The sequence below is a fragment of the Carettochelys insculpta genome, chromosome 21 (genome assembly GCF_033958435.1).
Source record: "Carettochelys insculpta isolate YL-2023 chromosome 21, ASM3395843v1, whole genome shotgun sequence".
Classification (NCBI taxonomy): domain Eukaryota; kingdom Metazoa; phylum Chordata; order Testudines; family Carettochelyidae; genus Carettochelys; species Carettochelys insculpta.
This window is the reverse complement of record NC_134157.1, coordinates 10,572,642-10,599,098: the sequence shown is the minus strand read 5'-3', so window position 1 is coordinate 10,599,098 and position 26,457 is coordinate 10,572,642. Positions and strand designations below refer to the sequence as shown.

The 26,457-nt window shown below is 46.7% G+C and overlaps 1 protein-coding gene across 5 annotated transcripts in view; it reads right to left on the bottom strand.

The window, feature by feature from the left end:
* LOC142023834 (uncharacterized) overlaps window positions 1–26,457 on the bottom strand; it is a 260,378-nt gene that overhangs the window by 142,690 nt on the left and 91,231 nt on the right. For all 5 annotated transcript variants that reach the window (XM_075015186.1, XM_075015187.1, XM_075015188.1 and 2 more), the window contains one exon: window positions 26,075–26,119. In XM_075015186.1, the coding sequence (XP_074871287.1) occupies window positions 26,075–26,119 (45 nt within the window). The remainder of the gene's footprint in view (window positions 1–26,074; window positions 26,120–26,457) is intronic.

Sequence of the window (26,457 nt, the reverse complement as noted above, 5' to 3'; positions counted from 1 at the left end):
CAAGCTGCTGCCTTGCTACCCCTAGATACACTGCTTGCTCTACCAGAACTAGCTTGTCTATCTGCGTTGGGAAGCATGCTAGCAGGTGGACTTGAACCTGGGACCTCTGGGCCATAGTGCAAGAACCTCTGTAGCTTGAGCTAAAAGCCAGCTGGCTCTCAGCAAAGGTTGTAGAGGAGACTCCCTGTTTCCCTCTGTAAGTGGTCTACATGCCACTACATGGGACAGAGAACTACGCCCGGTAGGTGTGTGGGTTAAACAATCGGCTGCAGTGTAGACGCACCCTGAGAGAGCTCATCTACCCACCTGGCCACTTGGCAGATGAGGAAATACAAAGTTAGGTCAAAGACCACAGGTGAGTTGGAGTAGCACTCAGAGGTGCACCCATAACTCACGCAAATTCTGCTCTACAGCCTTTGCTAACAGGCAGCTGGGCCTTTATCTCATATGGTAGAGATTCACGTTCTGAGGTCCCAGGTTCAATTCCACCTGTTAGCACTATGTATTGCCCCTCCACCGCCCCACAGTGCCTTGCCACAATCGTAATTTCTAAATAGAGTGCCTGTGTGCCCCCCTCCTTACAGCCCCCGCCCCAGTGGGGGGGGGCACCATTCGCCAATATCAAACACGTTCCCCTCCCAGCAATACTGACTGCACACAGCATCCAGAAAGGTTTGAGATTTCTGAAGGCTGGAGACAGTAGGAAAAGTCCAACCGTATCGCCCCAAGAGAGGGGTTGTTTTCCTTTTAAAATACAGTGAGGTTTGAGATTGTAATTGAGCTCCTCTGCATGTCTGGCCCAGGAAGCTCTCTGTGCATAGCGATCACTCAGATTCAGTGATCAAATCTGGAGTTGTGCAAATCCTGCCTATTGTATCTCTATAGCAATGATGCAGAGAAGAAAACTGGACACTGTAAAGGTTGGATCTGGTCTGCTCCTGCTAGTGACTGCTGGAAGGAGTCAAATGCTTTACCTGCCTTTACTGGGAGAAAGGCCCTTTCTCTTCCTAGGCCAGAAACTTAAGAGATGCAGTGGGAGAGCAAGAAGGCGGCTAATGGCATACTGGGGAGCATTAGGAGGAACATATCCAGCAGATTTAGAGAAGTTATTATTCCCCTCTATTCGGCATTGGTGAGGCCATATCTGCAGTATTGCATCCAGTTCTGGGCCCCCCAGTATAGAAAGGATGTGGATGTATTGTAGAGGGTCCAGCAGAAGGCAACCAAAATGTTAAGGGAGCTGGAGTACACAACCTATGAGGAAAGGCTGAAGGATTTGGGCTTATTTAGTTTGCAGAAGAAAAGAGTGGGACTTTCATCTTTCTGGAAAGGGGGAGGGGGATTCTAAAGAGGATGGAGAGAGGCTGTTCTCAGTACTGAGGGACAGCAGAACAAGGAGCAGTGGTCTCAAGTTAACAGTGGGGGAGGTCTAGGTTGGATATTAGGAAAAGGTATTTCACCACGAGGGTGGTGAAGCACTGAAATGCGTTACCTACAGAAGTGGTGCAATCTCCATCCCTAGAAGTTTTTAAATCCTGGCTTAACAAAGCCCTGGCTTGGATGATTTAATTAGGGTTGATCCTGCTTTGGGCAGGGGGCTGGGCTTGACCTCCTGAGGTCTGATGACTCAGCTTTCAGAGCACTGTTCTCCCCCGAGCATTGCATAAGCATGAGGCCTAAACTCTGATGCATCTATTTTAAGGGGTGTATTGGCCTTTGTATTTCACCCTCTGAATTCCCTCCCTCCAAGGGAGGAAGTTGCATGGAAGATAAATGATTTCGGGTTTGATCCTGTCAGGCATGGAATGCCTCTGACTCCCACTGAACTTACTGGCACTTGAGATCAGCTCCCACAGGATGAGGATTGAATTTCTTTTTTCCCAGGTAGTTTCTTTAAAAGTCACAATGGTACATTCATTTCAATGGGGATAATGCTGCCTACTAAGGAGAAATCAGAATTGCTGTGTCCTGGGGAATTAAACACCATGGGCTCAAACACTGTACTTCAGAGTACAGCAATTTTCATGTTCCTTTAGTAGGAAACATCCTATGGGGAGAGATGCAACATCCCTAGCATCCCGTCTGCAATAACATATGCTCCTGAGGAAGTCACAAGCCTTAATGCATCTATTGCAATACTATCCTACAGAAGGGAAATTTCTTCCTTACCCCAGCTTGGCCGTGTCTACACGTGCATGCTACTTCAAAGTAGCGGCGCCAACTTCGAAATAGCTACACGTGTTGGGCGCTATTTCAAAGTTGAAATCGATGTTAGGTGGCGAGACGTCAAAGTCGCTAACCCCATGAGGGGATGGTAATAGCGCCCTACTTCGAAGTTGAACGTCGAAGTAGGGCATGTGTAGACGAGCTGCGTCCTGCAACATCAAAATAGCGGGGTCTGCCATGGCGGCCATCAGCTGAGGGGTTGAGAGAGACTCTCTCTCCAGCCCCTGCGGGGCTCTATGGTCATCGTGTGCAGCAGCCCTTAGCCCAGGGCTTCTGGCTGCTGCTGCCGCAGGTGGGGATCCATGCTGCATGCACAGGGTTTGCAACCAGTTGTCGGCTCTGTGGATCTTGTGTTGTTTAGTGCAACTGTGTCTGGGAGGGGCCCTTTAAGGGAGCGGCTTGCTGTTGAGTCCGCCCTGTGACCCTGTCTGCAGCTGTTCCTGGCACCCTTATTTTGATGTGTGCTACTTTGGCGTACAGACGTTCCCTCGCAGCGCCTATTTCGATGTGGTGCTGCCCAACGTCAAAGTTGAACGTCGACGTTGCCAGCCCTGGAGGACGTGTAGACGTTATTCATCGAAATAGACTATTTCGATGTCGCTACATCAAAATAAGCTATTTCGATGTAGCGTGCACGTGTAGACGTAGCCCTTATGTGTGGAAAACACAAAGAATGACCTTGTGTAGTCTGCCTAGCACAAATGCATGTGTTACTTGTATCTGTATCAAAAGGACAATTCCTGGGGAAGAATCTTGCTAAATAAATGGCTTCTAACAGAATAACATGAGGCAGTGAGTTCCAGGGATTAGTTCTAGAGGCCTAAAATAAAAACTGAACTTGTTTGATTTTTTTTTTTCATTTCTCTTTTAAACTTCACTGAGCTCTTCCTCATTCTTGTCATATGGTGAAGGTAACTTAGAGTTCTCTTTACCAGTATTTTCTTAATATTTTTATTACAGTGGTGGCGAACAACCTGAATGAGATCAGGGTTCCGTTGTATGACGTACTGTACAGACATGGGCTGCGTCTGCACGTGCACGCTACTTCGAAGTAGCGGCAGTAACTTCGAAATAGCGCCCGTCACGTCTACACATGTTGGGCGCTATTTCGAAGTTGAAATCGACGTTAGGCGGCGAGACGTCGAAGTCGCTAACCCCATGAGCAGATGGGAATAGCGCCCTACTTCGACGTTCAACATCGAAGTAGGGACGTGTAGACGATCCGCGTCCCGCAACATCGAAATAGCGGGGTCCTCCATGGCGGCCATCAGCTGGGGGGTTGAGAGATACTCTCTCTCCAGCCCTTGCGGGGCTCTGTGGTCACCGTGGGCAGCAGCCCTTAGCCCAGGGCTTCTGGCTGCTGCTGCTGCAGCTGGGGGTCCGTGCTGCATATACAGGGTCTGCAACTAGTTGTTGGCTCTGTGTATCTTGCACTGTTTAATGAAAGTGTGTCTGGGAGGGGCCCTTTAAGGGAGCGGCTTGCTGTTGAGTCCGCCCCGTGACCCTGTCTGCAGCTGTGCCTGGCTCCCTTATTTCGATGTGTGCTACTTTGCCGTGTAGACGTTCCCTCGCTGTGCCTATTTCGATGTTGGGCTGAGCAACGTCGAAGTTGAACATCGACGTTGCCAGCCCTGGAGGACGTGTAGACGTTATTCATCGAAATAGTCTATTTCGATGTCGCAACATCGAAATAAGCTATTTCGAAGTTGGGTGCACGTGTAGACGTAGCCATGGAGTAACAGAGTCCACATCGCAAATATACGAGACAGAGGGTAGGAGAAAGAAAGGATCACTGGCTCAGTTTTAGAGATGGGGAACTCAGGCACAGAAGGATAAGTCACTTGCCCATGGTCAGGCTCCAGAAGAGCCAGGAATTGAGTCCCAGTCCAGTGCCTTACCTTCATTGGGGAAATCTTCCAGCTGATACCCTGCATAACAAGGACACATTCGCCTCTCTCCTGTCACTGACTCCCTCTTACCCTCATCTATGACACACCTCAACACCAGTCAGTTGTCTGTCAGCCTCTTTCTGCCAAGCTCTTTCTGGAATGCAGGGACAGGGGTGAACCCAGTTTTCACAATGAAAAACTCCCCGGTTTGCAGCAAAATATTTTCAGTATTCCTGACTTTCTCCTTATCACAGTGCTAACATCTCTTGAATACCTAACTCCACAATTCTCAGGCCCCAGGGGAGCTTCAGTAGTGCAATTCACTTTCATTTATTGTAGAGCTATTCCTATTTAAATGGTATGACAGGGAAATATTTCATTTGTTTATTTTATAGATCTCACAGCAAACACATTGAACACATGGTGCAAGTTGATAACTTGATCGATTAACAACACAGTGAAAGCAACTAGATTAGTTACTAACTTAGGCTGGTTAATAATGAAGTTGCACAGTGTTTAACATCAGGTGCTGCAAAGAGCCACAGGAGATGCATAAAAGAGCCACTTGTGGCTTGCAAGCCAGACTCCAAGTACTGCTGCCTTTAGTGAACAGAGAGGATGCTTATATTCTTTTTTTCAGAGGCTCTAATTTATTTGCAAACCTTCATCTTGCAAGAGCAGTAAATGGCTCTATATTACGCTGGAGTTACAAACCAATGAGCTGCACAGAGCTGTGTGTGTCAAGCAGCACAGATTATGAGCATCTCTCTGCTATGAGGAATATAGCGACATAGCTATGCTGCCATAACCCCACAATGTAGAAAAGTAGTAGTCTGCTGTGAGAGATGGGATTTTTCTGTCTCTTTAGGAACAACTATCTGAATGACGGTAGCCAGGAAGAATTTTTCCAGCAACCTAACTGCCTGTACTCTGGGGGTCAGGTCAGCACAGCTATGGCATGCATGCTTTGGATTTTTCACAGCTGTAAGCACCGTAGCTATGTCGACTTAAACTTTAAGCAGAGACCAGTCCTATGCATAAGAGAGATGAGGATGGGCCAGACTGACTCTTTACTTGAATAAGCAACACATGCCTTTGGTATAAGGTCAGTTTCACAACTGAAGAGAAAGTCCATCATCACAGCATGAGGATCTAACTTTTCTTCTCCTTTCTTTGTCTGCCTCTCTCTGTCAGTGAGGGGTCAAGTACAGGAGTATGTAGCAGCCGCTGCATCTAGCATGTATGTCTTCAGGGAGAAAGAAGTTATGTTTAAAATGATTTTTGGCTTGAACCTCCCACAGTTTTGCACTTCACTCCGCATAGGGCTACGTGAGGGATATCAGGATGTCAAATACAACTCACTGATTTTGTGCTGGCTCAAGTTAGAGTAGCCTATGGGCGGAACTAAATTACACCAATGGTGTAAAGTATCAGGGGGTAGCCATGTTAGTCTGTATCCACAAAAACAATGAGAAGTCCTCTGGCACCTTATAAACTAATAGATTTTTTGGAGCATCAGCTTTTGTGCGCAAAGACCCACTTGGTCAGATGCATGTGCTTATGCCTGTGCTCCAATGGTATAAGACTCCTTAGGGACCTTAAGGCAATTGAAAGATTAATTATAACAGAGTTCTGCCATGCTTCCTACCTGCCAACTCTGTCACTCCTCTGAAACACCTTTAGCTGTTTGGGGGGTGAGGAATGGGGCAGAATGGATTTAGCTGGTGCAGAAGCCAGGTCAACTAACCCTGCACCAACAGAGAGATCCCCCTCTACTAGGGGAACGCTCCACAGTGAGACTTTTTGTGTCACTCAGGCAAGGAGCGTAACGGAGCATCTGACCCCGGGCTTTGTGGTTACATCTAGAGCTTAAGAAGAAAGTATCACAGAATTTTAAACAACCTTCCCCTTTCAGTAAGAAGTCACTACACATCTCCCTTAATCCACTTATCTGGCTCCAACAGATGAAGTCCGATTGGAAGCCTAGGGTGCAGGAGGCAATCTGACTGTGTACTGTGTACTGCTAGATGAACAGCATGGGGGGGTTGGCGGGGAGAGAGAGCGATTCCCTCTGGTTCAGTGGAGCAGAGCCTCTCTGTGTACACATTTCACCACTGGCTTGTTTCAGAGAGAAACAGATGAGGGACAGCAAGAGCTTTGAAGAAAGTGAAAGTCAGGCTCGGAACACTGGCTCAGCTCATTTTCTTGGACACAAGACTAGCAGACACTAAGAGAATAAAACACGGACTTTGGTCATATCCTTAAGAGCCAGAACCTAGTGGCAAAGCAATCCTTTCCAAGCTGTGTCTGATTTCTCTCCCACACACACTCCCTCTCAGACTGAAGAGTTTTGGTAGTTTAATTGCTGGCACTCAGCACAGCTGCACCCGACTGGCTCCACTGAATGCTACAGACAGAAGCTTCTTTGGAAAGTTGAATGTGAAGAAAGTGAAATATGATGGCCAACAGCAATTTGCCATTTGGAAACCTCCAACAGTGAGACTGACATGAGTGAGACTCTCATAATAGTACATCAATAGGAAAAAGATGCAGAGAAGCCTGAAAACAGACATCACCTGAGAGGCACTTATCTTCCAAGGGTTTGCACCCCAAAGGCCAGTGCAAGGATCTAGCAGGATTGCTAATAAACATAATTGACCAGGGTAATATTTTGGCCCCAATTAAGTCAATAGGAGTTTTGCCATTGACTTCAGTGGAGCCAAGATTTCTCCCTCCACTCCATTGCTGTCCCAATCATTGGCAGCACTTGGTACACTCTAATGCAAGTGTGAAAACTGAGCCCTCTCTCTTGAGCCCTTGAAGAGTTTATGGGAATCATTGCAAAGGGGAAGGTTGTGCGCCTTTCCAACTGGGCACTGCATCTCCTAAGCCTGCACACAAGCCTGGCAAAGAAGCTGTGGTGAGTCCCTGCTGGAAGCAGCTTTTGGACATTGGCAGGCACAACAATAAATAAATAAATACAGGGCATTCTTTAAAAAAGCAAAAAATAACAACAATAAAGCATGCTCCATGCTAAACCAATACAGTAAGGCTAAAACGGGGAAAACTTGTTGCTTGATCAATAAAAAGATATTGCCTTGGCATAGTCTTTTATTTACAACTTTACAACCAGTGATTGAAAATACAAATGCTCAAAGGCTATGTCTATACTTTGAGATAAATTCAAATTTACTAAATTTGATTTTTTTAATGCTGGATTTTAAAAATTTGAATTTGAGTACCCTCACCTCCCCACAAAGTCAAGTTAGTGCTGCTACACTAAATCACCAAAGATTGACTGCTGCAGCAGCACATTGTGAGAACGTATCCCAGAGTTCCCTCAGCCCCATAGCATTCTGGATTTTTTCGCTGGTGCAGTATGGGAGAAAAATACTCTGCAAGTGGTTGTGGGCTCTGGACCACCTGGCCTCTGATTACATAAATCGCAAAGGGTGCTTTTCAATGGTGTCGCAGGCTGTGATAGATCACAAAGGTTGTTTCACCAACATCTGTGTGGGATGGTCAGAAAAGGTTCACAATGCACACACCTTTAGAAATTCCAGTCTGTACAGAAAGCTCCAGCATGGGACTTTCTTCTCCAACCTGAAAATCAAGATTGACTGGGTGACCCTGCTTACCCTCTGCTCCCTTAGCTCATAAAGGCCATACACTGGCACCCTGGACTGCAGCCAGGAGCGCCTCAACTACAGCAAGTAGAGTTTGGTGGTGAAATGTGCCTTTGGCCATTTAAAGCCAGGTTCCATTGCTTTTTGACCTGTTTGGGTCTTTCACAAATCAGCATCCCCACTGTGGTTGCAGCATGTTGTACTCTGTGTAATATTTACGAACAAAAGGCAGAAAATTTAATGCCACTGTGTTGCTGAGGCAGATGCCATGAGCAGAGTTTATGCACAGCTGGACACTAGGGCATTTGTGAATGTACATGCAGAAGCAACAGCAATCAGGGAGGCTTTGAAAAACAGATTTATGAATGAGCACACAGCCACAGGAATCTGCTTCTTATAACTATTGTTATACCACCTACACTATACACAGTAATGTGTGCTTGACCTTTCTGAAAGCACCTCCAAATTTACCCCGCAACATGTGACCCAATAAATGAGACTGTATTAAAAAAAAGTTTTTTTATTAATGGGCGAAAAGTTAAGGGGTATTTAGGAAAAGAGGGAAAAGCAAAAGGCATCATACATTTTGCATCGGGGACTGGTCATGGTGGTGGAGCAGGACACTGTCCCCATCTTCCCCCGCCGCATTCAGGGACCCTGACTACAGGGGGGCAAGGCATATTGGGAGGGGGCAGGCAACAGGGAGCTGAGTCCGAGTCCACGTACTTAGTCCTGTGCTGGTGGGCATCCCTCTGCACCTCCAGCATGGAACGCAGGAGCTCTATTTGCTCCCTGACAGCTTTCAAGAGGCCTTGTGAGTCCTTGCTCCTGGACTGGAACACGCTCTGTCGCCACTGCTGTGTCCACCTTTGGTTGTCAGCAGCTCAGGCTTGCTCTCTGTCTGTCTTTTCTAGTTGTTGCAAGATGAGGTCCTGCTTGGATCTCTTCTTCCTCCTTATTGTAGCAACCCAGACTCCCTTGCATAAGATACCAGTGGAAGGCAGTGAAGGTCAAAATGTAGATATATATTTGAAATATGACACAGAGCAATTACCTGTAGAATGAATGACTCTCTGTTTTCCAATCACACTTCTTATTTCTAAGGCCACTTTTGGCTTCTTAAGGATGACATTGAAGCAATCTGTGCTGAGGAGAAGCTATTTATCCAGACAATTTCCCTGTGAACCATGGTCAGGTTTCACGGGCTTATGGATGGGGGTCATCCAGAGTCATCCCTGGAAACTGAAAAGTGTGCAAAAAAGTTTCTCGGCAACTCCTCATCAGTGCAGTACGGGGGAAAACCACGAAAATCTGGGAAAGCCCACGCTGGACATGCCAGTGTCCAGGGGCAGGGTCCACACAGCACACCAGGTGTGTAGCTTCGGGGATGGTTCGATTCCACCAGCTGTATGGCGGGCTGGTGTGGCGGGGGTCATCCCTGAGCACACCTAAGCATCAACCTATTTGTAGCAGTGCAAAAAAATGCGCTCCACAAAAGTAAACCCATATCCCAAAGTCAAACCGATGGTAGCATTACAAAAAACATCCACCAGAAGAGCCCCACTCAGTACGAGTGCTGGACGGTATGGACACCATAGGTGTCGATGAGAAGGGTACTTGCTCGAGGTCCGGTATGAAGAGCTCTGGACTGCCAGAATCAGCTTCCATGGGTGACAGCTGAACACTGGCAGCCTCCTCTTCATCAGCCTCCCACTCCTGCTCCCCTTTTTTGGCTCACACTGGAGTCCTCAGGCAGTGTCCTGACGAGTCCTTGGTAGCTTTGGGGACCATGGTTGGCTCACTCCCAAGAATTCTGTCCAGGTGCTTGTAGAATCAGCACATCTTGGAAGATGACTCTGATTGCCCGTTGGCTTACTTTACGGTAGCTCTGCCGGAGCTCCTTTACTTTTACCCAGCATTGCTCAGTGTCCCGGCTGTACCCTTTTAGCATTCATACCCACTGAAGTTTCCTTGTAAATGGTTACATTTCGCTTGCACACTTGCAGTCTGATTCTTCTCCGCACACAGAAACGAAATCCAGGATCTTGTTGTGAGTCCATGCTGAAGCTCTTTTGTGACGCTGAGAACTCAAATCCAGAGAAGAGCCCTGAGTAGTCATGATGGCTGGATATGATGGATGGCTGAGGTGTGCTATTCATACAGGTCAGGAAGAAAATGAATTTGCGTTCCTGATACTATTCCAGTTCAAATTTGCAGGCTTCCTGTTATCTACTTCCTGCTCACCTGGAGAGCATCGCAGCTGAAAGCGGCCAGAACGCACAACTGTGGGGCATTGTGGGATTCCTCTGTAGGCCAATAAAATTGGTTTAAACCAAAGCTGTTTCCACACTAGCATTAATCTGAATGCTTACACTTGAACTTCCCGTTAATTCCACTCGGGTCGTCAGAGTAACAATATTGACCCTCGCGCCCCCAATACCGAAATTATGGTATTTGCTGTATGAACAGTCATGATTTAAAATTGAGCTAAGTGCCTTAGATTTGAATTTATGCTGTAGTATCGACATAGCCGTAGAAACGTTACTGTAGCTGCACCGCTGTGCATTCCAGAGTGGTCTCTGAGAGCAGTGCTGTGATCTCTGATGGTCTGTCAGCGCTGCCATGGGGAGCTGTGACTGCAGCATGTGAAGGTATGCCTGAGGTAGCTCTGGTCTCGCTACAGCAGAGCTTGCCTGAGGAACAACAGTAAGGAAGTCACAGCGACATCGGTATCAGCTGCATAAGCACATACCCAGCATCCAGCACTGACAGAGCTATTAGGCCGGGCTGCTGTGGCTTTGCTGTTACAGCTACTCAAGGCCCTTTGAGGGATATACATGTGCTGCATTGGGCACGTCTACCTGGAGAGAAAAGCACGACAGCAGTGGTTCTCAAAGTGAGCCGGGGCAGAGAGAGCATGGGAGGTCCAGTGTCACCCGGGAATTAGACAACTCTAGGTTCAATCCCTTGCTTAACCACGGCCATCCTGTGTGACCTCAGGCAACTCATTAAAGTCCATCTGGGCCTCAATAACCCATCTGTACAATGGATAACAGCACAACCCTCCCTCACATAGGCACTGTGAAGATCAGTGTGTTATAGACTGAAGGTGCTCAGATGTGAAGTGATGGAGACCAGATAAACACCTAAGGTGAGAACAGGTGTGTTGGGAAGTAAGTATCACATTGGTGCTCCAGAGAGTTAAGTATTAAAGTCCCCTTATTATGCTCCCTTTCCCCAGCCTGGGGACCAATAAGGCCAAAATGCCACCAAAGGACCAAAACACAAGACAGGGTTGGCTACATTAATAGCGAGAATAACTAGATCCAAGACTACACTGACTGTCTTGCCCCCCTATTTGGTCTCCTCTTTGGCTAAGTTACATAGCCTAGGGAGTGGTTCTCAAACTGTGCAGACAACTGCACCTCTTTCAGGAGTCTGATTTGTCGCGCGTGCTCCCAAGTTTCACCTCATGTAGAAACTACGTGCTTACAAAAATCACACAGAAAAATACAAAAGTGTCACTGCTGGCTACTGCTGAAAATTTGCTTGTTTTTCTCATTCTTGCCATGCAATTATAAATCAGCTGGAATATAAATATTGTACGCACATCAGTGTTTAGTATATAGGGCAGTCTAAAGAAGTCATCGTATGAGATTTTAGTTTGTACTGACTACATTAGAGCTTTTCAGCAAGCCCATCGTAAAACTAGGTAAATATCTAGATGGAGTTGATGCATCCCCAAAAGCCTTCCATGTTCCCTAGTGTACATGTACTACTGCTGACAACTGGCCTGGGTCCTCCCAGCTCCCATGTGTTACTGGCAGTGCATGGTTTCCGAATACATGCTTTGAACCTAAACAAAAATGAATCTGGAGGCATGGGGGCAACCCAGCCTCACAAGGAACTTAAGCACAGTGTTGCTTGTACTCGTGGTACTTTTCCTCACACCCAGTGGATGTAGGGATTGCATACCAGCATGAAAGGCAGGGGAGATGGTCTCCAAGCCTGTCTCTCTACAAAAGGTACGATCCACACTATGGAAAAGTTTGGGATCCCCTGCACGCCATTATTCTACTAGTAATGGCCCAATGAATGAGAGTGTTCAATAGTAGTGCCACAATGTTTCAGATGCTTACAAATAGTGCACTATGCTGTTAAGAGGTAAGCAGCGGTACTTCAGACCCCTATTGAGGATTACTGCAGTACTCTGCCTTTCTGAGTCATGGAAGTGCATTACCTCCTACACACACACACACACACACACACACACGGGCTTATTTCCCAGCTGGCCCTTCCCACCCTTCCTCCAACCTGCACAGCCATCCTCCTGTTTGATCTTGCAAGGCAATCATGTTCCACAGCCATAGTAATGCCACAAATCTGTCAAAGTGCTGCAAGCAGGAGTAGAAGATGACATTTCTACATTATTTGCTTCTTGTTCCTCGCCAGATTGTTCCTACTGTCCCCCTCTAGCGCACTCAAGGAGTACTGTGCTGACTCACTTCTGCTGTTTTACTGGCACGAGATCTATCACACTGGAGATGCAGGAGTGGCAGAAAGGGTTTCGTTCACAACCTTGGTGTTAAACAAATACAGGGTGGGACCAATGAGGAGAGATCAGTGAACAGACTAACCAGTCTAATAAAATTAAACCCCTCCTCTCCTCTCCCACAGGCAAGTAAAGAAATGTATAATTTTTGCTGATGAAAATCTGACCATTTAGGATAGTGAGTGTGTTACAAGCAGGCTGCAGTTTGTTTCCTGAGCATCTTACTTTCCTAGTGGAAAGTATGCTCAAGGACTGGGATTGAGCAGAGGTACACCCCACTGAAAACCATAGACAGATTCATCCTGCCAGCTATAAGCTCCAAAGCAGGGAACTGGATGGAGGCAACTAAAGCAGCAGAGCTGGGAGGGAAACATTTGAGTAACAAGTTTTGCTGGGGAAAAGCCAATGGGGCTCCCCTATGGACTGCTGAAGTGAGGTATGACCAAACTTTTGGCTCTAGTTAGCAGCTGGGAGGGAAATATTTAAAAAAAATGCTGAATGGATTTCACATTGTCAGTGAGAAACTCCCTGAAAGAAGCAAACTGAAGCAGAGGTCAAAACCAGCATATACATGTGGGAGATGGTATTGCCCTAAACAAATGGCAACTGTCTAGATAATCTTCCGTATGTATATGGTTCTCATTACTGTAGCACCTGAGCACAACCTGGTAAGGCAAGACACTGTTAATATCCCCATTTTACAAAGGAGCATTTTTACATAGCCACCAGGAGGGTAAATGATTTGCACTTGTCCATCCAGGAAGGATGTGGCACTGTTAGGAACGGAACCCAGACCTTCAACATCCTAAGATAACCACTGGGTCAGTCTTCCCCTCTGCAAGAGCCATAGTCTCATTTACCAGGCTCACAAGAGTTCTGGTGAGGATGGTCAAGCTCAGACAGACACAAAGGCTATTTTCCCCCTTCCCCATTCATATCATAGTGCCCGTTAAAATGGGGCTCAGGATGAGGTCCCCTTCTTTCTGCTATTTTTATGAGAGGGGCTCAAGAAAGCAAGCAAGAAAGGACATACTGAGATCAGCAGTTTTAAAGAAACAGGAAAATAGTAAGATGCTTTTACTGTTACATCTCTCCTAGATGTTTTCAGAGAGAGAGAGAGAGAGAGAGAACATCTGATTTTGTTTAAAACTCCTTTGCTGGAGTAAGGGAGGCAATCTGGCAGCTGCTGCTTCAAAGAATTCTGGCAGGTCTTCAGAATCCTACTCCAAAAATAGGATTTTATTTTCCTGTTGGCTAAGGTAAAGCTGCCCAAAGCACCCAGCCCTCCAGTCTTGTCTGCAAAAAGCTACTTTTGCCAGTTGGCTTTGGCCAGGTGAGCTGTTGCCTAGCAAGACTCCTTGAAGGATGGAGTGTGCAAGTCCAACATCGGGGGGGAGGGGGGAGAGAGTGAAGTGGCAGGTGCGAGGGGAGGCAGGGAGGTGTTCATAGAAAAAGTGGAACAACAAAATAAATAATGGAACCTGTGCTGGCAGTGTGGTCTTGGACAATATCCTTTGTGAACAGAACAGACATCAGACTCTCTACAGGTGAGCACAGGGCCAGTCATCTATGTCCAGCTGCAGTATTTGGAGGCATGAGAACGAAGAGAGTAATCTGATGTAGCCTCTTAACACTGCACAGTCGGGGTTAGCAATCCCCAGTGTGGTTGCCAAGAGTGGCACACGAGCCGATTTTCATCAGCATGCGAGGTGGGAGCTCAGCCCTGCCCTTCCTCCTCTATGCAGCTAGGAGTTTGCTCAAAGCCAGGCTGCCTGCAGATTAAAAATACACCAGTTAATGCTCCCAACCACCACCTACGCGGTAAAGCTCTGCATCTTAATTTATTTATTAATGAAACTGTTGTAAGTAGGACTATTAGTGAGTTTAAAAAGTATCACTGGCACTTGGAGCGTACCTAGAGGTCAACAGGTCACATTTTGGAAAGGTTGCTTCCTGGATACCTTCACTTATTTAGACTACAGACAATCTCTTCAGGAAGGACAAGAACTTCCCTCTCTACTCCTTCCAGATCCTGAACCTTAGTAACTTCCTGTCAACCAAGTCATCATCTCCCTCCCAGAGTGCTGTAACAGACTGGCACCCCTGCTAAAATTCTGCCTCTTTGCTCCTCAGTGATGGTCATTGGGATTCATAACTTCACTCTTCCGTGTTTCATGCTGTCCCTCACAAAGATTTCACATCATGCTTTTATGAACCTAGGCAGACTTCCACCCCTGAGAGACACGGGCGTCAACAGAAAGACTCCCATTGACTTAAATAGGGTTTGGATCAAGCCTTTAGACTGGACAACTGAAATCCTACTGAAGTTCACTTAGTTCCCTTTGCATTTCTGGCGTCTTTGATTTCTCGCTTCTTCTGATCCATGCTTTGGTGCATGGTGCCCTAATTGACATCTTAGACCCTAGAGTGACGGGCACTATATAAAGAGACCTTAAAACCTCATGTTCCTCTGCAACTTCTCTTCCCAGCTTCCCAATGAATCACCAACCTGGTATCCAAATTAGGCCATTTTCTCCTTAAGGAACATTGCATCTGATGAAGCGGGTCTTTTGCCCATGAAAGCTTGTGCTCCAAAATATCTGTTAGCCCATAAGGTGCCACAGGACTTCTTGTTCTCAAAGATACAGACTAACATGGCTACCTCTCCGATAATTGTCAACTAATGTAGATCCAAATTTTAGGTTTTTGAAAAAAAATCTTCTATGTTTGAAAGAATTTTTCGTTTTTTCATTTAAATTGAAACCAGTTCAGCGTTTCTTTAGACAGTGATTAAATATTTACCAGCAGGAAGGATGGAAGGGTCTTATGCTAAAGGCAGCTTACTGGTAGCCTTGAAATCTGGATACCGAGTTCCCAGTTCCGCCATGAACTCCCCGGATGACCCAGGGTACGTCACTTAATTGCTTAGTGCCTCAGTTCCCCATGAATTAGAAGAGATTATAGACTCAACAATTCTTTCCTAGCACACAGGGTTGTTCAGGGAATACATAACAAATGCTTGCAAGGAATTGGATGTCAGAGTGACAGAAGCCATATAAGTACCCAGCTAGATGGATAAGGGGAACAAACACAAACAGTATCTTTAAAAATGGAAAGTGAATCTCACTAGGAGACCAGTGTGTCACTCCCGGCTTTTGCCAGTGGTTCATGATGGTGAAATAGGCCCACAGAGAAGTGAAAATTAACAGCCCAATTTTACTGTGCAAGCTAAAGCAGAAGCAGAAAGTAAAGAAAGCAGAGGAGCGGTGAAAAGTAAATTCAGGCGTTGAAATATGTCCAGTTTGAACCATCTAAACAACCACCGCCCGTAACAGCCAAAATTACTTTTAAACGAATGGCTTATTTGGCCACGAAGCAAAAGGGTATTGAAGAAGTAATACCTCCTGCTCCTGCCCAAACTGCAGCAGGAGTTTTACTGATTGCAAAGTGTTCTGGACCTCGGTTACACTTCACCACTCACCAATAGACAAAGAGAGCTTGCAAAATGCCAACAGGAGAACTCATGACCATGATTCCCTGCATTCCCTCTCTGTTCCCTGGGCGCCTCCTACCGTATCCAGTTCCTGAAGCAGCCTGACCCTGCAAGGCCAGTGAGATCTAGGTGGAGGGACTGGTGCTCCATTGATGTACCACACTTATTCAAAAACAATATACGAAAATCACAGCATCCTTTACAGCTTGCTCGCTAATTTGAGATTCTGTCTTCTTGATAAGGAAAATGTTCTTCTCTAGGTCTCACTGACAGGGAGCAAACAACTGCTTAACTACTGAGGCAGCTAACGCACAAAAAGGAGACCAAGCTAGGCTGTGGCATAACTTTCCTGGCATCAAACCATGTCACACAGGGATTAGAATCCGTGTCCTAGCTAATAAATTCCTGGCACTGTTTACACACGAAGCCTCTTGCAGAGCTTTCAACACTGTAACCCTGTGTGGACAGGAAGGGATAAGAGCTGTGTTCAGCCATAAGGGAGGGAGGGAGGGAGAAGAGATGAGCCCTGCAAAGACAGGGGCCAGGTCTACCCTTCCTCACCACTGCTCCCCTGTGGTTGGAAGTGGCTCCTGTCTCTTCTCTCCCATCAAAGTGCTGAAAGGCTGCTGCTGACCACATTCTAATTCTGCATTGCCACCCGCATGTTGCCTCAGGAAGAGGCAGAACAGGTACCATGAAAGGTGGATCTGTCGTAGGGGCCCAATCAGGCACGGAGGGCGGAGAGGCTGAGCAGGAAGGGGCAGCTCACAGTCGGTCAAGCCCATGTGAGAGAGGTATGTGGGAATGTGCGTGTATGTGTAAGTGATCCTTCCTTGTGTGAACCTTAAAGCCTTAAAGATAAGAAGGTAAATAAAAAGAATCTGACTACACAGTACTTCTTTTTAACTGGGGCTCAGTCAACCTGATGTTCAGTTGAATCTTCGTACTGCATAGCTCTGTTTGACTGCTGTTGAACTTGCTGGAATACTAGTAAATTTTTACGCAATGCCCCATGTTCAGCATATATGGTCACTCTGCAAGAAGGGCTGGTGTAGATGAGGTCTCACTGGATGAAGGCACTACCCCCATTATGGGGCAAACCATAGCCAGGATCCTGCAGTGCTACCTGTACTTACAGGCTAAGTCTACATTAGAAGGGCTGCAGCAGCACAGTCACAGCTTTCCTACTATAAGGGAGGCACTTGCTACAGCCATGGAAGGGTTTTTCCTGTGGCTGTAGGAAATCCACCCCTTCACCAGGTGGTCATGAGGTTAATGGGAGAACATGCCCATTGATCTAGCTGTGTCTGCAGGGTGGGACAGATTCACTGAATGTAGCATGAAGATTTTCACAGCTAGGTCAACCTACCTTTCAAGTATCAAAACAAAAAGCAGTCAAGTAGCACTGTAAAGACTAGCAAAATAGTTTATTAGGTGAGCTTTCGTGGGACAGACCCACTTCTTCAGACCTTCTGGTCTGGCTATGGGCTGAAGAAGTGGGTCTGTCCCACGAAAGCTCACCTAATAAACGATTTTGCTAGTCTTTAAAGTGCTACTTGACTGCTTTTTGTTTTGATAGTGTATAGACTAGCACGGCTTCTTCTCTGTTACTACCTTTCAAGTGTACAACAGATCATTGACCCAGACTCTGTGCAGAGTCCATTGATTTCACCTGGTCAGACTCTGAGAAAACAGATCTAGGCATGCAAGACTGAGGGCCACCGACTATGTTTAAATGACTTCCTAGGTTACGGAGTGATGCTAAAAATGGTGATTCAAAGGTTGAGCTTATTTAACCAACTCTTTAAATGAATACCCAGGCCCAGGTTTGAGGCTTGCAGGTGAATGGGGGAGGGGGAGCTAATGAGCAAAGATTTGGAGGTTTAGCATACATGTTGTTTTATTATTCAGGATTTCAAGCTGGTTTGCATGTCTTTAAAAGAGCAAGACTCTACTCCCCTCACTTTTTATTTTGAAAGCAAGAGCCGCTGGATCCACATAACAAAACACTAGATAGCCAGCTGGAAATCTGCAGAGCTTAAGCCTGTAAATATTTAAAATATTTCTTGACTATTTTTTGACTAAAGATATTTTTGAAGCAGAGCTCAAGGGTTTTGAACAGTTTCTTTTCTTTCCCCTCCTCCCCTGGATCTCTATGGCTAACTAGCTTGCAGCCAGGGGATAATGGAACAAACGTGGGCAGGAATCCTCACTGGCCAATGGGAGCCATTAGGGTCATGCACTTTATATGTGAGTGCTTTGGGTCCGCCACTGACACCTAGAGAATATAGAGCCAAACCTTCCTAAAGTTAGGGCTTGCATGGATCTCATTCTGAAGACTGGAAAGGGTCAGGGGTTTGGAGCTCGCTGCACATGAATATAGACCTGAGGGGGAAAGAGAGGTTGCTTCAGGTCCTACACTGCACTGGGATGAATTACATTTATTTTCATAGCCATTCTCTGCAAGCCAAGCCTTCCAGACCCATGCTGAGAAGTGTCCAGTATTCCCTGCAAGCGGAGCACTTGGGCACCTGCTCAAGAGAGATTCAAAGGCTGCCCAGCTGACCAGCAGAGCACCCACAGATATATTTTGTTTTGTTTCTTCTGGTGGTACACAGTTGTATGTGCCTTGGTACACACAAGAAAATTTATTTTGCACAGGGATCGAAAAAATCCATACCCAGATGGGAAGGGTTAAAGGGAACATTGCAAGCAGCCCACCGTGGTTTGCATGGACAACAGAGGATACTGAGGGCTTGGCACAACTGTGTCTATTTATGTTCTCCACTCAGTACCTCAGAGTTGCCAACTTTCCTTCACTCGTGCTGTAAAACTAACCCTTCCTACTGCCCGAGATGCCCTGCTTCTTCTTATTGTGTGTGTCAAACACAGCAATGTCTTTCCACGTACGAAGGGATTCAGAAGATGCTAGTAATTAGGTAGTCAGCAGGGAGTGGTGAATAGTTAGACTCATGGTTGACTCATTGCTTCCTCCTAACTTGATGGGGAAGGGCAAAAAAATCCAATATGCCACGGTGCTTACTGTAGACAAAGTATTAACTTTCTTTGTTCTGAATTATAAACACAGCAGACACGGAAAACACCATAGCATGAAGGACACTGTTACAATACATGCTGACTGGCAGGCCGGCCTAAACTTTGCTCAACTCATGCAAAACAGAGGCCACATTCTGCAGCTTGCCACAATGTTGAGGCCACTTGCATGTGATTGCTGGAGAACTGGCAGCTTATACGGATGCACAGTACTTTAGTATAATATTTAGCACTGCCGTGTCATTTTCCACCCATTGATCTCAAAGCACATTACAAAGGAAAGGAGATATAATTATCCCCATTTCCCACATTAGGGCTACGTCTACACGTGAAGCCAACATCGAAATAGCTGATTTAGATGTAGCAACATCGAAATAGGCTATTTCGATGAGTAACGTCTACACGTCCTCCAGGGCTGGCGACGTCGATGTTCAACTTCGACGTTGCGCAGCACCACATCGAAATAGGCGCTGCGAGGGAACGTCTACATGCCAAAGTAGCACACATCGAAATAAGGGTGCCAGGCACAGCTGCAGACAGGGTCACAGGGCAGACTCAACAGCAAGCCGCTCCCTTAAAGGGCCCCTCCCAGACACAGTTGCACTAAACAACACAAGATACACAGAGCCTACAACTGGTTGCAGACCCTGTGCCTGCAGCATGGATCCCCAGCTGCCGCAGCAGCAGCCAGAAGCCCTGGGCTATGGGCTGCTGCCCACGGTGACCATAGAGCCCCGCAGGGGCTGGAGAGAGAGCGTCTCTCAACCCCTCAGCTGATGGCCGCCATGGCGGACCCCGCTATTTCGAAGTTGCGGGACGCGCAACGACTACACGGTCCCTACTTCGACGTTGAACGTCGAAGTAGGGCGCTATTCCTATCCCCTCATGGGGTTAGCGACTTCGACGTCTCGCCACCTAACGTCGAAGTTAACTTCGAAATAGCACCCGGCGCGTGTAGCCGTGATGGGTGCTATTTCGAAGTTAGTGCCGCTACTTCGAAGTAGCGTGCATGTGTAGACACGGCTTAGGAAATTCAGCCACAGAGGGGAAAAGTGAATTTTCCAAGGTCAGACTGGATAAGAACCCACATCTCTGGATTCCCAGGCCAGGATCTGCATGACTGGACCCTGCTGTTTTCCCACAGCTTGTACTGACAGGCTCCCACCAACACTCATCCTTACAGTACCTGGAACCATTCTAATAGGTCATGAAGCCTTGATTTTATTCCTTTTCCTTTACATGGTGGCTGTATGGTCCAAGGCTCCTGTTCAATTATCCATTGGTTGCAGCCCTTTGGCCAACATGCTGGAACTTGCCAAGGTTTAGTAAGTGGGACGATGCAGCTGCACTGTTCATAAGGACCTGCATCCCTCTCTGAAGCTTAGCCAGCATGTTGAATGTCAAAGTACTCTCCCAACATGCAATCTGTCAGCCACTGGCGGAACACAGCTGCATATCCCTTGCCAAACACACAAGCTATGGAAGAGCAAATAAATAAATAGGGATGGGGAAAGCATTACCAGATCAGCACGGCTAGGGGTATGGGGAGCTGAGATCTCTGTGACCCATACAGCTAACCTTCTCACTGGACTCTTACCTTGGCCTCTCAATCATTTCTCTCACCCATTGATTGAGTCTTTTCATATGGGGCCGGGATTGTTCTTCCATGATATTCCTCAGCACCTAGTCCACTTGAGCGTTAATTGGTACCCCATGCATTAGTGCCATACCAACAAGGAACAGCACCAGGGACTCACCGTGAGACATTGCAAATGTTTGGCAACAGCAAAATAAACCTACTAACAGTTCAGAATTTCTCTGAACTGAATTTGGAACCTTTTGGAACACAGGCAGCAGTAGAAAAGTCTCCCCCCCCCACTAATTGGCAAACTTATTTAAGTCGTCACTCAATGGGGATTTGTTTCCTGTCCTGTGTCTAAATAAATAAGTAAGTAAGTAAATAAATAAATAATCAATCCATCTGGGGCACTTCATGAGTGAAAGCAAAGGGCAGCCCTTGCAGAACCTAAGATCCTGTTACACTGTGGAATGGTCTTTCAAGGGAAATGACAGAGGTTCCATCATTTGCAATAGTTTCAAGCTGTCTAATTGGCCCCTGGATATACTGAAAGGAAACATGCAGCCATGATACAGCTAGGGAATAAAGTAGAAGAAGGTAACAGGTCTTTGTCTTCTTATGGTTGCTCAATTCCTCATCTCCTACTGGACCTGACTGCCTGAACATGCACAGTCAAGCAAAGCTCACATTCATGCTAACTATTTACCAATAAAGGACACTCAAATCCAAGCACATCACAGGAATGTAACTGCCACAAACCAGGGACAAACATTCTGAGAGAGGTGATGTGCCAATCAGGAAGGCATTCTTATTAAGAGTTAAAGATTGCAAATTGGCCGAACCACATACTAAGACAAAAGATAACATCAAGGCATTACGTGACCTAGCCAGCTATCACTATGCAAACTGGCAAATATATCCAACAACTAGCCAGGGACCTAGAATCATAAGTGCTAGAATTAGTGCAGAGTTTTGAGTTGGGAAACGCACCTGAAGTGGTTCTTTTTTTTTTGTTTTGTTTTGTTTTTGGTTTTTTTTACTTCATATACCATGTGCATTTAAACAGCAACATTTCAAGCACTGAGTGACATTACTACTACTTCTACTACTACTACTTGACCCTTGTAGTCTGCATGAAGCATGGGTCATCTACAAGTCTCCTCCACTTCACTCTGTCTTGGGACAAAACTTCTAGCTGGCTCCAGGAGTACCCCAGTTGTTGTCCTTCAACCTCAGTAGACCTTCTCCACATTGTCTGAGGTCTTCCTCTTTTGCGTTCTCCTTGTGGGTATTCCATGTGGGAGCTTGACAGACTGAGCTGGATGATGGTTTTCTGAGAGTGTGGCCTAGCCATCCCCGCTTTCTTCTCTTGATTTCAATGACTACTGGTTCTTGTCCTGCTCTGTTCCAAAGCTCCTCATTTGTGATGAAGTCTAAACCAAGGCTACAATTATTTAAAATTGTCCTGGATCTAAACCTTACCGAAGCCATACGGCAAGACTGGTGCAATTAAATGGACTTCAGTTCCTGCCTTAGAGCTGCCTCATATTCTATGAAATATCTTTTCATTTTTCTCTCCTCTTACCCTGCTCGTCATTCTCATCAGCAGACGGTCAATGGGAGGGGTATGGGGGCAAAGGGAGCAGTTGCCATGGGGCTTGGTGATTTAAAAGCCCCCAGGGATCCAGGCTGCTATTGTCGCAGTAGTGGTGGCTGGAGTCTCAAGCCCTTTAAAAAAATTCGCCACTGGAGCCCTGCACAGCACTGTCTGGGCAGTTCTGGCGGGGAAGGGGCTGCACTAGCCCCACTCCTTCCACCTGAGTCAGCCCCATCTGAAATAACCTGGAGCCAAGGCCTTCTGTATTGCCCAGGCCCAGCAAAATCTGTCACCAGTCTTGCTTATCAGATACCGTAACTGCTATTTAGAGTGCAGAGCCTCTGTCTGCAGGTTTGAATCATAAGCACTATATCCTGTTTCTTTCGGTCACTTTTAAGTCCTTCTCTATATACAAGAGTATTAATCAGAAGAAGACAAGCAATCTGCTTCAATTTTTAATTCCCTTCCATCTCCATGAATTGGAGAACCTCATTTTCTAGCTCTCAGAACCTGTCATTGACCTCACCTAAAGCTACGGATTTCTGCAGAGGTTTCCTGCGTGACATCCAATGAGGCTCAGGGGTTTAAATGTCAAAGCGGCTTTTGAGAACGGGATTCGTATGCTTTTGACAATCTGCCTCAGTGCTCTCTGCAATGCACAGGTTTCAAGATATACTTTGTGAACTCCTCCAGTCTCAGAATGGTTTCCACGTGTCACAATCACTCTGATCATCGTACAGTAATCTAAAAGACAACTCTCTTGGTATCAGAGAACCTCAGACTGTTCTCACTCTCCTTAGAAACCCACAGACTGCTGAGCAAAGATGAGACATCTCTGTCCCACACAGAGAGAGAGACTCCTATCACCTCTCCTAGTGGAGAGTCATAGATTCAAAGATATTCCCCAGGCTACCTGTCATTCCCTGACCAATGACACCTCCCTTGTAAAAGTGAATTATGGCCAGCCTGCCCCTCTCTCATACAAAGAAGACGACAAAGCCTTTCAGCCCTCTCACTTCCTCCTCTGCCTTTGTGCATCTGGAACTGTGCACATTCCACCTTCGTGCCAATGAAGTTACAATTTCAATCCCTTCTCTCTCTCGCAAGAACCTCATGGCCAGCTGCCCAGCTGAGCACCATAACCCCCCCGCCCCTCGTTCTTAGTCATTGCATTGGCAAGGATGTAAGTTTAGTAACAGCCACTCAGGTTCCCAGGCGCCAGCCTGCCTCTACAAAAGGCAGCAGCCCACAAGACGTCGCAGAGTCATGTTATTCCAGTCTTCCTAATAAAGCATATTTTAATAGCAATTCTCCCGCAGAATGCCCCAGACCTCTTCTCCTGTGCTAGGGAACTCCCTGCTGCCCCCCACAGTTGAGAAGTGCACTCATCCAGTGTGTTTTCGTTGCACAGTAGAAGCAGTGCAGTAGTAGGAGGAAGCTAAATGGCTGTTTTCAGGACAGATTCACCATGTTCCCAACAGTCCCACACAGCTCAACTTCCCTGGAAGAGTTTCAAGCCCTGACTCATGTCCAGTTTGTCTATTTTAATCATTGTATGCTTACATCATCCCCGGGAGGTTCCCGGTGTGACATACAAAACTTCCCCTGCTGAACGTATACAGGTCCAGCACTGCAGTGACAAGCAACCCAAACAGACAAAGGTACTAGTGGAAGCACAGCTGCAGAGAACTTACCTGAGCAGGGAAGCAATGGACAAAACTGCAGTGGGCCACTGCCCATGCAGACACTGAAGGGGATGGTAGATAAAGCACTGGACGGGCAGTCAGATAGACTGAGTTCTGGTCTTTGCTCTGTCAGTGATGAGTCTGTAACCTTGGGCAAGTCATTCAACCTCTCACAAAGCGATGGGAATACACAGGTCTGCTGACAAGGGTGGGGAAGGGGGCAGCTGTCCTGGGGCCCAGCATTTCAAAGGGGTCCAGAGCAGTGGACTGAGCTCCTGGCCCTTTTGAAATGCAGCCGCAGCATTGCCCTACTGCTCTGCACAGCTTGGTGGGGTGAGGGGGGCAGTGCTAAGGGCTAACTGCCCTGGGCCCTGCCCCTTCCATCTTTGGCCCTGAACCTTCTGGGGGATGGAGCTAGGCTCCCCTCCCACCTTGCTCCAGGGCCTGCAGCGGCTGTCGGCCCCACTGAAAGTATTCATCCTCATTCCCTAATGCAGGCCTGGAAAGTACTCAGACTCAGAGCCTCACAGGTATTTAGATGCCTAATTCCTACTGAAATCAATGGATTTGTGTACTTGGCTCACACCAGTTTCAAGGGAGGCAGGGCCTCGCTGCTTTTGAGGGTCTGGGCCTGGGGATCCTGCAGCCAAGGATGCAGCATTAGAACTCAGAATAACCAAGATCTGATAAATCCTCATCCTGGGCAAAGGGCAGGAGGTTTCATATGGATTCTTAAGAATGAGATGATCGGCAGAATGGGGGCTTGAGGGTCTAACTTCCCTAAGCCCTTTGAAAATCACAGTCTAAACGTGTGTGCGCGCGTGTGTGTGTGTATTTGAGAGAGGGAGGGAGGGAGTCCTGCTCCCTCCCACGAAGAGTGTGTTTATAACAGTGACCCTTAGGCAAAAACTTCTGAGTGGAGGATAAGCCACGCTCCCCACCCCCACCAACTCCCAACCTCCCAAGACAAAAAAAACAGAAAACCCCAAACAGCTGGAAAGTGTTGGGTGTCCAGCAGACTGTATGTGGAAACATATCAGAGCACAGAAACCCTGACCAGATCCCTGTACCTAACGACAGTTGCCCTGTTTATTTTATTCTGGTCAGTGAGTCAGAGTTTCAAGTGAGTCTCTGCAGTTATTCATTAGGGTTGTTTTTGATGCAACAGACATTCTGTGAAACGATAGGAAGATTTGGCAAGTTTTTTCTACCCCCGAGTCACTTGCCCTCCCCACTGCCCAATAGCTGAATGGTCAACAGGGATGAATGCAGAATGGTCAGGATGTTTGCGCAGCTTTTATTGTGAGAACAGCAGCAAGTGGTAGGCGTGGGACTCCAAGACAGCACATGTTCACATGCAAGGGCAGAAGGAGGGGGAGAGGTGGATTTCTCTGCATCTGGGTAAAGGGACCATTTACGAGGAAGCATGACAACCTGACAGTGACAGCAGCACAGAGCAGGAACTTACACTAGGTGAAAGACACGGCACTGAACACAAGAAAGTAAGAACATGCCTGCTCAGGGATTGACAGAGGGCTGGCATGACACCATGTGTACATCTGCCAGGTCTGTTACCTCACTGGCAAGGCAAATACAGGCAGGGGAGCGAGAACAGGAGGGAATGAGCCAAGTGATGGCACAACAGTCCTGGAGAGCAGATATGGGAAAGTGAGAACATATCCATTACAAAAGGAGGTATGACAGATCACAGTCAACAGCAAACAAGAACGAATAGGCTAAGAGAACTCCCCCAGCATCAGCTTTCCAGACTGGGCAGAACAGAACTGCTGGCTTTCTCACAAGTCCATGAACAAACCCAGGCCCTGTGCTGCCAGACAACTTCGCCTGGCACCACATTCATTTCAGGACACAATCCCATAAGTCAGACCTTTTCCTCTCTTTCCTTCCTTCATCTCACATACTTCTCCACTGTTCCTGCTGCATAATTTGGCCACTGGGTAGTGCAAAACCCTCGTCCTTGGCCGTGCCTGCCATCTGGAACACCTATCTTGTAATTCTAGGCTTCATCTGCTCTCCTGAAAATATTTCTTCTGTCTCTCAGCTGGATCTCAAACTTCCTCTCCACCTTCAGCTATTGCACCTTCATAACAATACAATGATTCACCTGATTAACTCCGTAAAGCTTTTCCATAGTCACAATTTGTACACAAGTTGTTACACAAAATGAACGTGTGTATATCATATTGTCTGAACAGGTGGGTGCAAGCAAGAGAGCTGGAAAGGTATCAGGAGAGCTTTGATCTCCCCATTTAACTCCTACCACAAGTTACAGAAAAGAACCAGGCAGCCAGCAGTATTATATTTTCAATTTCATTCATCAAAGTCTGCATAATAGACGAGGAAAAACTTTACCGGCCTACCCATCTTGCCCCTCTTCCCAGGAACTCCAGGGATACCCTGTAAGAAAAAAACACACAGAGAAAAAAATAATAGGTCTGAATGCAAAAACAAAACAAAACAAAGACATAAAAAAAGAGGCTAATAACAGCAGCATTGTTGAGAAATCAAGATGTCAGCTATTTGCTGTGAGAGCAAGGGAAAGTGGGAAGACAATTAGCCTTAGCCAGTTAACTATAACCTCCGCATACTGCAGACACAAGCACAGGCCACACCCAAGGGCAGCAGGCTAAGGCTATGCTTAGTAATAGCAGTAATTAAACTACTGGCATGGAATCAAATAAATGCTACAGCCAAGGCACTCACTGGAGAGCTTCTGTTTATGTTTCTTATTTAGT